The following is a 14,352-nucleotide window of genomic DNA, read 5'->3' as shown; positions in this document are numbered from 1 at the left end:
CCCTCTGCCTATGCACCTGTCTGTGTCTCTCATGAATAAATAAATTTTAAAAATCTTAAAAATCTTTAAAAAAAAAAATCTGAGAAGAGATTCTGAGCTTCAAAAGAAGCCCATTCTTAACTGGCAGGTTATCACACCAAAGTGGTTCAATTCCCCTGCAGTTTATAGGTAAACTATAATTAATAATCTTGTGAAGAAAAGATGTTTTTCCATGAGATTTATGGAGATATGCTGAAAGATAGTTTATGGCTTCTGAATCTGTTGGCTGGTGAAGCCTTGCAGCTATTAACACAGATGTTTAAAACATAATACTCAGATACTCCAATTTGGAAGGAAAAATGCTAAGAATTTTTTAATGTTTCAACGAAAACCATAAATAAAATGCACTTGAAATAACTTTTCTTTCCACTAAAGGGCCTACAATAGATTTATAAAGACTCAAAAATATTTCTCACACTGTAACACTGTTTAAGAGTTCTACTGTGTGTCAATGAATCAACCAATTATGAACATATCTGTTGAAATGGAGTAAGGCTCTGAAAAATAAACATTTTACATCAAGAACAGTTGTTATGATTACTAAAGATTCCATCTTAATACAGAAAACAGATCAACCTATTTAAAGTAACTTGTAATTTTATTAATTTTTCAGTACTTTTGCAAATATGTTACTAACAAAATTCAAACCACAGCAACTACTTATAAAAGTTCTGCAGTTTGCTTCCAGCAGGTCATAAATAAAGCCCAGCCTACATAGATAGTACACTGCAAAACTTGCAGATGGAAGTTTAGGCAGATAACTTTTATCTAGCTAAAGAATGAAAACACATTCCACTTTCTGCAATCATGACTGAAAAGCTTTTCAAGACTGGAGATCCAAGTGACATACTGACTTAATCTAAAACTAAAGTCATAGGAATTAAGCAGATTTTCAATCCTGGAGCATTTGTTCCTAGTTTAAGGAAATTCACATTTTTTACACTTGATCTTAGCCAAAAGGCCAAGAAGTGATGTTGAGTAAAAGCTTAAATTTTTTCACAGAAAAAATATTGATTTCAGGCAAATAAAGACAAATTCCAGATAAACATGGTTCGGTATTTTTTTATTTTACCTTCATCAAGGCAGGCAAAGTACAGATGCTGTACATTAAAAACATACAAATACATTACTCACAGCACATCAACTCCTATAGGCAGAGAGCTCCTCTCTGAAGCACGTAACCACAGCTAAATGTACAAAGAGCCATCTGCTGGTCCCACGTAGCCAACACCAATCAGCAAGACATCTATCAGTGTCCATATCCCCAGGCCACCAAAGCTGAAGAGCTTGCCGAGGCCTTCCCGCCACTGGCCCAGGTAGAAACGGTCAGCCCCAAACCCACCGAGAGTGATGCTGCAAGAACAAACAGATTATGGGATGGGGGAGGCCATCAGCCACCCCCAAGCTGCAGCCAGATGTGGCTCGACACTGGTATTAAGTCACACGTATGAAAGGGCCTCAAAATGATCACAAAGCTTCACAAGGACACAAATGACTATTTCACAAATCCATGACACCACATAATCATGGGCAAGAAGACTGTTTAAATATCAAAAGTAAATGCACAATTTTTCAGCTGTGCTGAAATCTAATGTTCCTTTTAAAGTAATCCACCTTGTTGCCTGCAGTCTTCAAAATGGCACATGTAGGAGAAAAAAGCAGGGAGCCAGTCCAACAAAAAGTACACAAACACGGAGTCAGGAGGTAGGGTTGGGAGGCAGCCCACCAACACTTGGTTGTCCCAGATCAAGTCATCTGAACTCCTGTCACACTTGTCCCCAAAAATGGAGTGTTAAGAATAAATGACTTTTGAGGTTCTTTCAAATTCTAAGATCTAACAATATCCAGATCACCTCTCATTGTACTTCTTTTAAGCTTATTATGGAAAATTTCAAAACAAATAAAAGAAGTGAAGAGAACAGTACCCCTTCAGCTCCAAATATTATGTGTCGGCCCCGTTTTGTCTGTATTCCCACCTCCCCGTGCTGGCGTACTGTGAAGCGAACTGTGAAGTGAATATTCTGAAAAAAACTGTGTTGCACTTCAAAATGAAAACTATTCTTACTTTTTAAAAGTGAAGCTGTTAGATGTAGTATGTTAACTCGAGATGCTAACAATCTAGGGGAAAGTGGGTGGCACGTATACAGGAATGATCTTTGTAGCTTTTCTGTAAGTTTCAAGTTATTCCAAAATAAAGAGGTTATTAAAAAAAAAAAAAAAAGTTCGTTGTTCATTCTAATTTGAACCACTGCTGACAAAGACGATGGCCAGTTATCAAATCTCATTTTTGTTATACTGAATTTTCTATCTTGGACTATTCTTTTATTCTCCAGTTGTGCCTTTCTGCCAGGCAGGCTCTGGCTCTCCCCAGCCCAAACCCTAAAGCAGTGGTGCACATCGGGCAACTTGGCAGTACCTGAAGACATTCTTGATTATCACACCTTAGAGTGCTACTGGCATCTGGTCCATAGGCACTGCTAACCTCTCTACTGTGCACACCCTACTGGTCCCACAACAAAGAATTATATTTGGCCTGAATGTCAACAGTGATGAAGGGGAGAAACCCTGCCCACCTTACATTGCAGGCCACAGGGTCTCAGGCTCTAGCCTAAACCTTCCACTGTAGATGCCCCAACTTTTTAATTAGAACTGTTTAACCAGCATCTCACCTGTCCTTCCCTCTGGGTGGGGGACGACAACAAAAATTGAAGTTTTTCCCTCAAACTGTTGAAAAGTTTAACAAATTCAAGCACATTTTTATGTTAAAATTGTAAGTCCACAATTATTTCTGGATGGTGGAATTGGAGGTGATCTTTAATGTTTTATTTCAATTTTTCCAGTTTTTAGTATTATTTATTAGTTTTTATAATAAAGGAGAAAACTACTAAAAAATAAAACTACAAATCATAAATCTACCTATTTTAAATAGTATATAGCACTTTACACTTACACTCAGGATGGGAAACTCTGACTGATTCTAATGATCTATAATCATGGCTCAGTAAGGCATCTCTAGAATGTGCAGACATCCCAGGGAGAAAAGCAAACATCCTACCATGAATTTCCACTAAATACTTGTCTGATCATCTAAGTAATTCCCTACAGCTATGTTTTCTAGGGCCTACCTAACACATGTGAAAGAATTCAAAAGAAGGAGGAACTTAGCTAAGCTCAATGTATGGAAGATTCCACTGATCCCAATAAAATTCAAATGGCATCCTAACTTATCAGTAGTCAAGCTTACCTCAGAGCCAGAGCAGTAGACCACTTATAACCTCCAGTCCAGTTGCAGTACAGCATTTTTGGAAAAGTACGGTTACCTTAAAAAAAGGGAAAACATTCTACATAGAAACATGGATATAAATATTCTTACACAGATACTAGTGGCTTTGTAATTTAGAATCTAAAAGTCAACTCTCCCTACGATAATTAAAGTTTGGCGCAGTAAATGGTAAAAATAAAGTCCTTACCATCTATAAGCATACATTTAATGCTTAAATCAGTTAAGTAAGGGTTATAGTCTTAAAGTATGTGAAGCTATCAAGGTTCAGGCAAAGTTTAGAGCAAATATGGCAGTGTGGTCTTGTTTATCAAACAGATAAGTCAGGACACCTGGGTGGCTCAGTGGTTTAGCACCTGCCTTCAGCTCAGGGCATGATCCCGGAGTCCCAGGATCGAGTCCCACATCGGGCTCCCTGCATGGAGCCTGCTTCTCTCTCTGCCTGTGTCTCTGTCTCTCTCTCTGTGTCTTTCATGAATAAACAAATAAAATCTTAAAAAAAAAAAAAAAACGATAAATCAAGCAACAGGGAAAAAAGAGAGCTGCACCCACACAGAAACACTTTCTGTGGGACACAGGGCACACACGGGTTGCCCCAGAAGAGCCCAAAGACAAATGGTATCCATGTGGGAAAAAAACATAAACCTGAATCAACTTCAAACCATACACCAAAACCAATTCCTACTTAACCTATTTGTGTGAAAGGCCAAACTTCCAAAAGGCTATGAAAGACTTATTAAATTCAACTAATTAAAATTTTCAAGTTGTGTTAAAAAAAAAAAATTCAAGTTCTATCCAAAAGATACCCCAAAAATGTGGCAGGAGGGGAGTAGTTAAAATATGAGAAAGATTTTAGGGACACCAAAAGGTTATGATCCCAAATATAAAAGAATTCCTGGAAATCCTTTAAAAAAGACAACATTTATGAATAATAAGAATTGGAGAGCATGTGAATCCAGAATATTTATGTACCAATGGTGGGAATGCAAATTGTTAGAGCCATTTTGGAAAATAATACATGCTAGAAGAATATACTAATACATGCTAGACACACGCCTGTAAATGTGCAACCAGGAGACGGGTACAGAAACTTTAATAGCAGCACCATCTGTGAGAACAAAAAACTATATATAATCAAAATCCATAAAATGGATAAACTATGATACAATCCTACGATGGCTTATTATACAGAAGTAAAAAAATAAGACACATGGATCATCTCAGAGCCATAATGTTGAGAGGAAAAAATAAAAGTACAAGACCATAAATAGACTACTAAGTCTAAAATATGCATTACTAAATGATATATCATACTATGTTTTATTACTTACATTTGATGGAACTATATATAATGCAAAGAAAAGCAAGTGAGATGAGAAAATTCATAAAGGCAGTTACCTCTCCAGAGAAAGTAGGACAACCAGGTACAGAAAAAGCACTCAGGTAGTTCTGATGGCATTAGATTGCTTTACTTGGTAATTGGGTGAAATGTTATTACTATACTTTATGCTTTATACCTTATACATTTTTCCTTGTTTTATTAAATATTGCATCTTAAAAGATAAGAGAACTGCAAATTTTCTCGATTTTTTTTAGTTCATTGAGTTTTTTTTATTTTTTAGTTGGCACACAATGTTATATTAACTTCAGATATACAACACAGTAACTCAACAACCATATGTTATGCTGGCCACAAGCGTAGCTACCATCTGTCACCACTGAGTTTATTAATGAGGTTTGGTGTAACTAAAAAGTGCTAATAAATGTTTCCGATTGATCAATTTAAATTTAGGGTGCCTGGGTGGTTCAGTCAGTTAAGTGTCTGACTTGGTTTCGATTCAGGTCATGATCTCAGGGTCCTGGGATTTAGCCCCACAATGGGCTCCATGTGGAGTCTACTTCAGATTCTCTCTCCCTTCCCCCTCTGCCTTTCCCTGCTCATGCACGATCTCTCTCTTTCTCTCTCTCAAATAAAAATATTAACAATTTAAATTTAATTCTCAAATTGCTTATTAAAGTTCCATAATGTAAGCTTAAAGGAAAGTATTTTGCTCACGAATTTCCTTGAACTCCAACTTACCCAAGCAATGAATGTGGTCCCGCACTGTGCAATTGGCAGTGTAACGCTGCCGGGGACAAGACACTGTCATGCAGCTGGTAGAATTGGAACACTCATAATCAGTTTCTGGAAGCTGCCAGCAAAACCTGCAAGTCATGTTGATGATGAAGTTCTTTTGGGATTTGAAGTCTTGATCCTGCATGCCAAAGGACATAGAATGAATCAATCATAATAGTTCATTAATATATCAATAAAAATACAAGGCACAAAGCTTCTAAAAGACTGGTGAATAAAACTAGCAGAAAGTGGCAGAAATATAGGTACCAAACCAATATGTATGCAAAATAAATGTGGTATGATCCCATAATCATAAAAATATACACCCCAAAATATATGCCTAAGGAAAAAAATCTACATAAATTTACATCAAAATAACAGGTTATTCCAGGACATATTTTGCCACTTTCACTTGGCTAAATTTTTCATAATGAACATAGGTATTTTTGTAATACCAAAAAAAAAAAAAAAAAAGGAAATTCATTTTATCAAACCACAGAGTCACAGGGAGCTGGAAAGAGATATGAGTACATCTGTTCAAGGTCTGCTGAGCTGCTAGTTATGTGCAGGACCCACGTTCTCCAACCCCTATTTGAAGCTCCTACAAGTACAACACACTGACTGGCTGCTAAGTCTCAAATCTTCCCAAATATCTCTAAGACCTCCAGGCTACTCACACCTCCACTTAGTATAATCAACTAACGGGTGGCCCAGACAATCACTCTCCACTTTGAAAGAACCACATGTAGAGACTCAGCAAGTATTCTGGTTGGCACTAAGCTTTTAAGGCTGCAGATTTTTTTCACTTCAATTAAAAAATCATTATTTTGTTTTCTGCTTGTAAGACCAGCACATCACTTTGTGTGCTGCACCTTTGGAAATTACAGTAAAAAACCTGTAACCTCTCCCAAGAGAACTACTTTTAATCTTTCATTTTTAATTCCTATAATATAGATGTAAGTGCAATTATACTGAAAGCTATTTTGTATCCTTTTTTCCCCACTTGACATTATACTGTAATACATATTTTTCAAAATCATTTTTAAATGGTCAATCTCCTTTGGAAGTATCAATTTACTAGTTTTTTTGATCAATGCAAAACTGCACTTATGAATAGCATCTAAAACTGGCTAAGGTACTATTTAGGCAAAATTGTTTGAAACATCTGCATATCTCTGGCAATACACACGGATAATGCACAGTTACCAATGGTTTTTTAAAACGAGGTAAGCTGTGAATGTGGTAGATTCCTAAGTGTGACAGAAGGGAAGGGGAAACCACTCCAGGTCTGGCCCTCAGCAGCCACTGCCTCCCTGACAGCAAGCCCTGCTTGGCCTCTGGCCTTCCAGGGAATCTATTCTATGCGTGAGGACGTTTATGTCAGATATATAACCTTTTTTTTTTTTTTTTTTTTTTAAACTTAACTTTCCCACTGGTATTTTTGATTGAATTCTGTAGCTATCAGTAAGTATCTCAAAGAGCTGCCTACTTCTTTCTAATAGCTGCTTTTTATTTCATTTCATAGTGGATCATAAACAGTTTTCTCTTGGACATTAAACTTATTTTAAATCTTCTGTCCAGGAGAACAATGAAGCTAAGAATATCCACAGGTGTATTTATTTGCATCTATGTACAGCATCTGTAAGATAAATTGCTAGATTTGCAACTGCTGGATCAAAAGATATATACATCCGTAAGTTTCACATGTGACAACTGCCTACAAAAGGCTGACCAATCTGCCCACCCACTAACAAGACAGGAGCGTCCCTTATGTCCTCACGAACTCAGAGTGTCACAACAAGCTTTTTTATTTCTTTGCCAACCTGAAAGGTTTAAAAACACATCATTTGTATTTAATTATGAGAAAAATTCAACATTTTTTCATGTGTTGAAAGCCCATTTGTATTTCCTTTCCTATGAACCATCATCTACTTAAGTCCTCATACTATTTTTTCTATAGCACTGTCATCTTTTTCTCATTGCTTTTAGGAAATCTTTACATACTACAGACATTAGTGCATTATTTGTCACAGGTGTTAGAAATACTTTTTCCTAGTTTGCCATTGATTTTTTGCCTTTATGCTTTTTTGGGATATTTTTAGTAGTCAAAGATATCAATTCTTTTTTTTTTTTTTTTTAAGATTTTATTTATTTATTCATAGAGACACAGGCAGAGGGTGAAGCAGGCTCCAGGCTCCATGCAGGGAACCCGATGTGGGACTCGATCCCGGGTCTCCAGGATCACACCCTGGGCTGCAGGCGGCGCTAAACCGCTGCGCCACCGGGGCTGCCAAAGATATCAATTCTTTTATGGCTTCTAAATTTCATTTCTTTTTCTTTTTTAAAGTTATGTTCTTTTTTTTTTTTTTTGACATTTTATTTACTCAGGAGAGACAGAGAAAGAGGCAGAGACACAGGCAGAGGGAGAAGCAGGCTCCATCCAGGAAGCCTGATGTGGGACTCGATCCCGGGACTCCAGGATCACGCCCTGGGCCGAAAGCAGGCGCTAAACCGCTGAGCCACCCGGGCTGCCCTCTAAATTTCATTTCTTACGTAGAAATATACTTCCTACTTTGAGATTATAGCAAAACAATCAAGCTTTCTCTGCTACCTCAAGGCTTCACTGTATCACATTAAATCCCTGATCTCTCTGGGTTTATTGTGGACAAGTGAGGGATTCCACTTTTTTACCCAGAGCGACCCAGGCATTCGCAGCACTGACTGAATCCATCTTCTCTCTGGAGAAGTACGGACCCCTTCAAAAGCTTATCCATAGTAAAAAGATCTATCCACTTTCCCTCTGTGAAAGTTGTCATTACTTAAGAACCCATAACCCACTGAAAGAAATTATACCTGCTTCAGATACACTAGCAGTCTGACAGCTTCTCCAAGTAATGCAAAACATTTCTGTCGAGCACATTTCAGCAGACGTCCACTGTCTTGACAGTTACCATTGTAACTGGAATAGGAACGATCTGATATAACAGGTGTTACAGGATTTTTACATTTATTTCTATAAAGGAATCCAGGTGAGAGTCCCTTAGCCTGTGAATCCCTGCTCAGCATGTCTGGAGGATAAAAGAGTTCATTTTTTGCCATTAAGTTCAAAATAAGAGGGAGCAGGGAGGCATCTGTGTGTGCACACACACGCAAATGAGAGATAAATAAGCATCTGCGCGCCTGCATGTGATGGTCATGGATTATTCCTTCCTGAAATGGTAACTTTTTTTTACCAAGAAGGGACCCTACAGATCTTCATAAAACAAATAAGGAAAATACCCATGACTTGCCCTGGCTCGCCTGGTGACAGCAATCCTAGAACCCATGTCTCTCGGCAGCCAGTTCATGTATTCACTGTTCTCCACTTTGAGAAACAGACCATCAGGCTCTCTCGGGCCAGACTTCAGGTCCTGCACCTGAGAACAGGGCAACTTGTTCAGGACTTATGGTTTCAGGACTTACGGTTACTGGCCAAAAGAGGAGGCAGGCAATATGAAAGCTCCTGGAGGAGGAGAGAAAAAAATCCCACCCAAGACACATCTCAGCCAGGGGGTGAGGACAGCACCAGGAACCATGACACAGGAGTTCAGAAACTGGATGTCAGTTTTCCCCTTTTTTAATAAATACCTCCTATCAGGCCCATGAAATAACATCTTTTTAAAACTTTTTCATTGGAGTATAGTTGACACATAGTTACATTAGTTTCAGGTAGAGAGAAAACTTTTTAAAAGCCTTCAAATAAATACATTTCACCCTTAGGTAATTATGGACGATAAAGTATTTAAGATTCAGCAACAAAGACTAATAACTCAAGGGCAGTCATGAAGACTATCCGGCACTTACACTGGATTTTCCAGAGTGCTGATACAATTTTTAAAATGGCAATAGTTAAGTTTATGAAAACTAAATTCAGATACTGACAGAACAAACTCTTACTTCCCTTTTGAAGTAAGGCCTTCCTCGCTCCCTCTCTGATACTAGACTTCACAAGGAAAATTACAGAAAGAATGTAGGGGTGGAAGAAACTTTCCAATCTAGCCCTCTACAAACCAAGTTCCAAAGGACGGAGAGGGAAGGTATCCTGTTCAAGTGACAGAAATGCTAGGGCCATCGGGTCAAAAGAGATCTGCAAGAGAGGACATGGTAGAGAATCTGTTTCTTCCTCTTCAACCACTTTCCCAAAGCAGGGTTCCATGGAAACACTTTAGAAAAAAGGTGTTCTGGGTCCATGTGCTCATTTCCCTCATTTAACAAGAAACAGATCAATAAGTCAGTCAGAAAGCTAGTTATGGCAGAGCCAAGAGTAGAACACTACCTCATTATTCATTTCTACTCTTCACCTCACCCAGATAGCAGCCCCAAACAAGGGAGTGTGCAATCATTTACCTGGTTCAGTTGTTAAAAAATTCAAGTACCCGAGTCTCCCTGACCTATCCTATTCACATTCAGAAGGTCTGGGGCTGTCTTCAGGAGTGATTTTTTTTTTTTTTTTTTTAAGATTGTATTTATTTAATCATGAGAGACACAGAGAGAGAGGCAGAGACATAGGAAGAGGGAGAAGCAGGCTCCTTGCGGGAAGTGTGATGCAGGACTTGATTCCAGGACCCTGAGATCACAGCCTAAGCAGAAAGCAGATGTTCAACCACTGAGCCACCCAGATGCCCTGTCCAGAAGTGATTCTAACAGCAGCTGGATTCAAGTAGCTTGGAACCAGGTATCCATAGAGCACTCTATTGAATACCGACTATGTAAGCCTTTCTAGGCCCCTTCCCGTCTGTCAAAATATCAGGAGAGAGAATATATGTGTGATGTTTGTAACATGGTCATGTCTAACAGGCAACAGTACACTTGAGCCTCTTCTATTTCTGACTTCCTATAAGGAGTCTGATCATTGCTCCAATTTAATTTGTCAGGAAACTGTCATCTGAGCCCCTGTAACCAAATTTCACTTGCATATGAAAAGTTTCGGTTTTCTGATCCAGGTTGTCTTTGTTCCTAAAATATTACTTGTAGAAGCAGAGCACCTTCTTTCATGATTTCCCCCACTTTCAAGTCTAAACTGTACTTAGAGCTTGAGGTTTACAGTGAGTTCATCTGAAATACGTAAGTGGCAGTACTTACAACACAGGTAACAGAAGGTTTGACGGTGCAGTCAAAGGTGACGGGCTTCCCATAGACACAGGAGAAATTTGTCTTACATTCTACACAGTCTGCAGGAAGTCGGCTACACAAACCATTACTTGGACACTTCATCACATAAGGTGGAATATCAGTACTTTCTGTGAAAAGTAAGAGAGAAGCTTACTCTCATATAATATTGATCAGCATCGCAGAAGAAAACAATTTCCTGAGGCTAAGGGGCATGATGGCTAGCGATGAAATACTACACTGGAGTGGAAAATGACAGAGTGGGAGTCAGAGACACCTGCAATTAAAGCAAGGTTCTGCCACCAAGCTGTGTGACCTGGCCTAAGAGTTCAAAAGCGTGGTATGAAGCATTTAATCATTCCCCACAAAATGAGCATGAAATTCAAAGGTACTTATGTACATACAATGTACACACAAAGCTAGGCTAAGTTGGGGCTTCAAAAAAAATCTACTCTGAAACAAGATGAAAAATTCAGACATAGAGGTGGTAGGGTTTGTTCATGATCACAGAGGGAGGGACAAAACTAGAACCAAGACTCAAATCTGTTTCTAATCTGATATCTTTTCATCTGCACTCACCTGATTTGGAAATTAGGACCCTGGCCGTCTACCCAGGCTATCAATCAGTACAACAGGGTACCAACTTTAGAAAATGTTGTCATTATTCCACACTGGTACCTCAATAAGCCATAATTCCCTTGTAACATTTACAGTTTTATACTACCAAAGTTCAACATAGTTCTCCACGTTCATATGGGTTGCAATTGTTTTCCCAGGCCAACCTTGCCAGGAGTACCATATATTTTTATCCACTGACAGGATTAATTCCACGTATTCTGGGGGAGGTTGTGAGGCTTTCAAAAACATCCAAAAGAGGGGCAGCACCTGGTGGCTCAGTCAGTTAAGCAGCTGCCTTCAGCTCAGGTCATGATCTCAGGGTTCTGGGATACAGCCTCACCTCAGGCTCCCTACTCAGCGGGGAGCCTGCTTCTCCCTCTCCCTCAAATAGATAAGTAAATAAATCTTTACCAAAAAATCCAAAGAATAGAAAATTCTTGTGCTTTCTCTATAATTTGTGTTTTAGACTCAAGTATGCTCCTGTCTTGTAGTAGTCTTTACATCCAAGTAACAACCCATAAAACACCTCTGCCAGTTTCAATTCTTTAAAATAATGGAACTCTACAAGGATGAACTATAGACACAAAGGTTCTGTTTAGCAAAACACTTTAAGACTCATTTAAAACTGGTCCTGGGGCACCTGGGTGGCTCAGTGGTTGAGCATCTGCCTTTGGCTCAGGAAGTGATCCTGGAATCCTGGGATGGAGTCCTGCACTGGGCTCCCCACAGGGAGCCTGCTTCTCCCTCTGCCTGTGTCTCTGCCTCCGTCTCTCATGAATAAATAAATAAAATCTTAAAAAATAAATAAATAAATTGGTCTTACTTTAAGTCACTGGATTATGTGGGCAATTCTATAAAATACCATTTTTCTTTTCTTTTATTCCGATCACTATTGTGGTTGAAGTTGGACCTTTAGAAATCACACAGCCCAACTGACTTTAGAAGGCCAGACCAGCTTCACCACTTTAACGTGAGGAAAGTGATGCTGAAGGGGTGAACGGCAGTTTGCTCAAGCTCCCAGTAGCTCAACCAGACCTAGACTCCAGGTCTTAATCCCTCTGTGATCCATTTCACACAGCCTTGGGAGGAGCCTTTCAGGTCCAATATCAGGAATGGGGCTTATGAAGAAGAAGAAATTTTCTGAAGGGAAAGAAGCACGGGTTGAAAGTGATCTCGATGAATGAGGTGGAAAAATAGAGAGATCGAAATGAGGAATGTGCAAGTGGAAAAAGAGATGAGACCAGAATCTCAGATGGTACTGCAATATCAAGGCAGTCTACAGAAAACATCTGTCTTTAGTCCATCACATTACCTAAAATAAAAATTTCAAAAAAAAGGAAAGTTATTTTATCTAAAAGAAAAAAAAAATAAGAAAACAACCACTAGATATAAATTTCCACATTTACTAGAATAAAAAATGTCTAGTACCTGCTGCCCTGGGAACTACTGTGAAAGTACGTGTTGGGCCCGGATCCTTTATTGACTGAGCGAGCGGCTGCGACTGCTCTAAATTTAAGGATCCTACAATTAGAGAAACATGTTATCCTGGGATATGGAAACCTAGCTTTGTGTGGTTAAGACACAAGGCTCACCCCAGACCAATAACTGTTCATGAAAACCTTACAGCTCGATTGTCCAGAAAAATCAAAGACCCGCTAATGGGGTCGACACCGATTTGGGTCGACAGGCAACGAGGGAACCAGGCGTGGTACCGGGCTCCAGGTCCGCTTCCCAGGCCGAGAGCCGAGCCCTCGGTCCCCCGCCCGAGGGCTCCTCAGCCGAGCTGGGAGGCTCCGGGACCCCTGGGAGGAGGGGCCGCCGCGGAGCCGAGGGCCGGGACTCCCCAGACCCGCTGCAGCGACCCGCCGCCCGGCACTCAGCCTCCGCCCTGCGCCCGCCGGCCTGGCGCGGACGCCTCCCGCCGCTCCCGGGGGCCTCGCTGCCGCTCCGCCCGGCCCCGCGTGGACCCCGGCCTTTAACTCACCCCCGCCGGACAAGATGTAGAACTGGGAGAGGAACAGCAGCACGCGGCATAGGCGGCGCAAGGTCCGCAACGGAACCGCCGCGGCCGCCATGTCGCCGGCGCGCGCCACTTCCGGGCCTGCGGCGGGGCTAGGCAGAGGGGCGGGGCCAGGAGGGGGAGGGGCGCCGGCGCACGCCGCAGGGGCGGGTGCGGGCGCGTCCCCGGGGAGCCCGAGGGCGCAGGCGCAGGCGCAGGCGCAGGCGCAGGCGCAGGCGGCTCCGCGTGGGTTCTACGGCGTCGCGCTCGCCCGCTCCTTGCGGCTGCGGTGGAGGTGGTTCGGGTCCCAACTGTGCCCCACGGCATCACTTCTCTCTCCATGACTAGCGCCTGGGAACGGTCACCTGGGACCCAAATTCACACTTGCAGAGGCTGCAGTCAGAGGCGGGCAGATTGGGGAAGGTGGCCATCATCTGTATGCATGGCTCGGTATATATGTTCAGAGGTTAAAAACTGCCATGTGCTCGGTACTCTGCGAAGGTGTTGATTATGTACTTGGTTGCATTCTGAAAAGGTATTTATTTACAGATGAAACCGTGGCACATACCCGGTAAGGGAAGTGACCTCCCCGCCAAGCTGTGGTAGGCAGGACCTTCCCTGCGTTGCTGACCTGATCAGTGCCCAGCTAGCATCTCTCTGTGGCCAGCTATGGGTTTCACCACTAGCCAACCCCTTAAAGACATGCATTACTTCCAGAAAGTTCGTTCCTCTGAGACGGAGAGAGAGGACAGTAAGTGTATCTGGCAAGTATTCAGGTCCAGAAGTTCTGAGACAAGAACCTCGGGATGTGAAAGGCGGGGTGTAAAGCATGGGCCCGTCCCTAGAGAAGGCCAGCCTTGCAGAGGGGAGCTGTACCCCAGGCCTCTGCATCTGTTTTTGTCAGAGCATACTTTGTCCTGTGTTGTTGACCTGCGTTCCCCCTTCCCACCCACCTGCCACAAGATTCTTTTTGGGGCCTTCTGACTCCCCAACTCCTTCACTTGCAGTTTTGATGAATGGAAAGAATATACTGAATGGTGTCTGGCACACAGTAAGACCTCAATAAATACTACCTTAAAAATTGTATCACAAAATTTGCACCTTTGAGTACTATACAGGTCTGATCTATAGTACAGTTTTGTTTACTAACTG

General features: G+C 41.2%; 1 protein-coding gene across 5 annotated transcripts; it reads right to left on the bottom strand.

Annotated features, from left to right (window-relative positions):
• Window positions 1–1,085: 1,085 nt before the first annotated feature.
• On the bottom strand, window positions 1,086–13,330 carry TM2D3 (TM2 domain containing 3). 5 transcript variants are annotated; one of them, XM_025437771.3, is made up of 7 exons: window positions 13,186–13,330; window positions 12,630–12,722; window positions 10,557–10,714; window positions 8,726–8,851; window positions 5,400–5,574; window positions 3,284–3,359; window positions 1,086–1,392 (listed from the first exon to the last, which is right to left on the bottom strand). In XM_025437771.3, the coding sequence occupies exons 1-7, from the start codon at window positions 13,274–13,276 to the stop codon at window positions 1,227–1,229; spliced, it is 885 nt and encodes a 294-aa protein (XP_025293556.1). In that variant the 5' UTR covers window positions 13,277–13,330; the 3' UTR covers window positions 1,086–1,226. The 5 variants fall into 5 exon arrangements, with proteins under 5 accessions (XP_025293556.1, XP_025293559.1, XP_025293558.1 ...); XM_025437774.3 differs by lacking the exon at window positions 13,186–13,330 and adding an exon at window positions 12,826–12,980; XM_025437773.3 differs by lacking the exon at window positions 8,726–8,851.
• Window positions 13,331–14,352: the final 1,022 nt, after the last annotated feature.

Source organism: Canis lupus, chromosome 3, assembly GCF_003254725.2.
Source record: "Canis lupus dingo isolate Sandy chromosome 3, ASM325472v2, whole genome shotgun sequence".
NCBI classification, from domain to species: domain Eukaryota; kingdom Metazoa; phylum Chordata; class Mammalia; order Carnivora; family Canidae; genus Canis; species Canis lupus.
The sequence above is the reverse complement of the archived record's forward strand: the minus strand, read 5'-3'. Positions and strand labels throughout refer to the sequence as shown.

Excerpts from the sequence above, each read along its gene's own strand:
- TM2D3 (XM_025437771.3), bottom strand. The coding sequence starts at position 13,276 with ATGGCGGCCGCGGCGGTTCCGTTGCGGACCTTGCGCCGCCTATGCCGC. Across the intron at positions 8,852-10,556 it reads AACCTTCTGTTACCTGTGTT|GTGCAGGACCTGAAGTCTGG; the intron begins GTAAGTACTGCC and ends CCCTGTTCTCAG. Across the intron at positions 5,575-8,725 it reads CTGTCACCAGGCGAGCCAGG|GATCAAGACTTCAAATCCCA; the intron begins GCAAGTCATGGG and ends TTTGGCATGCAG.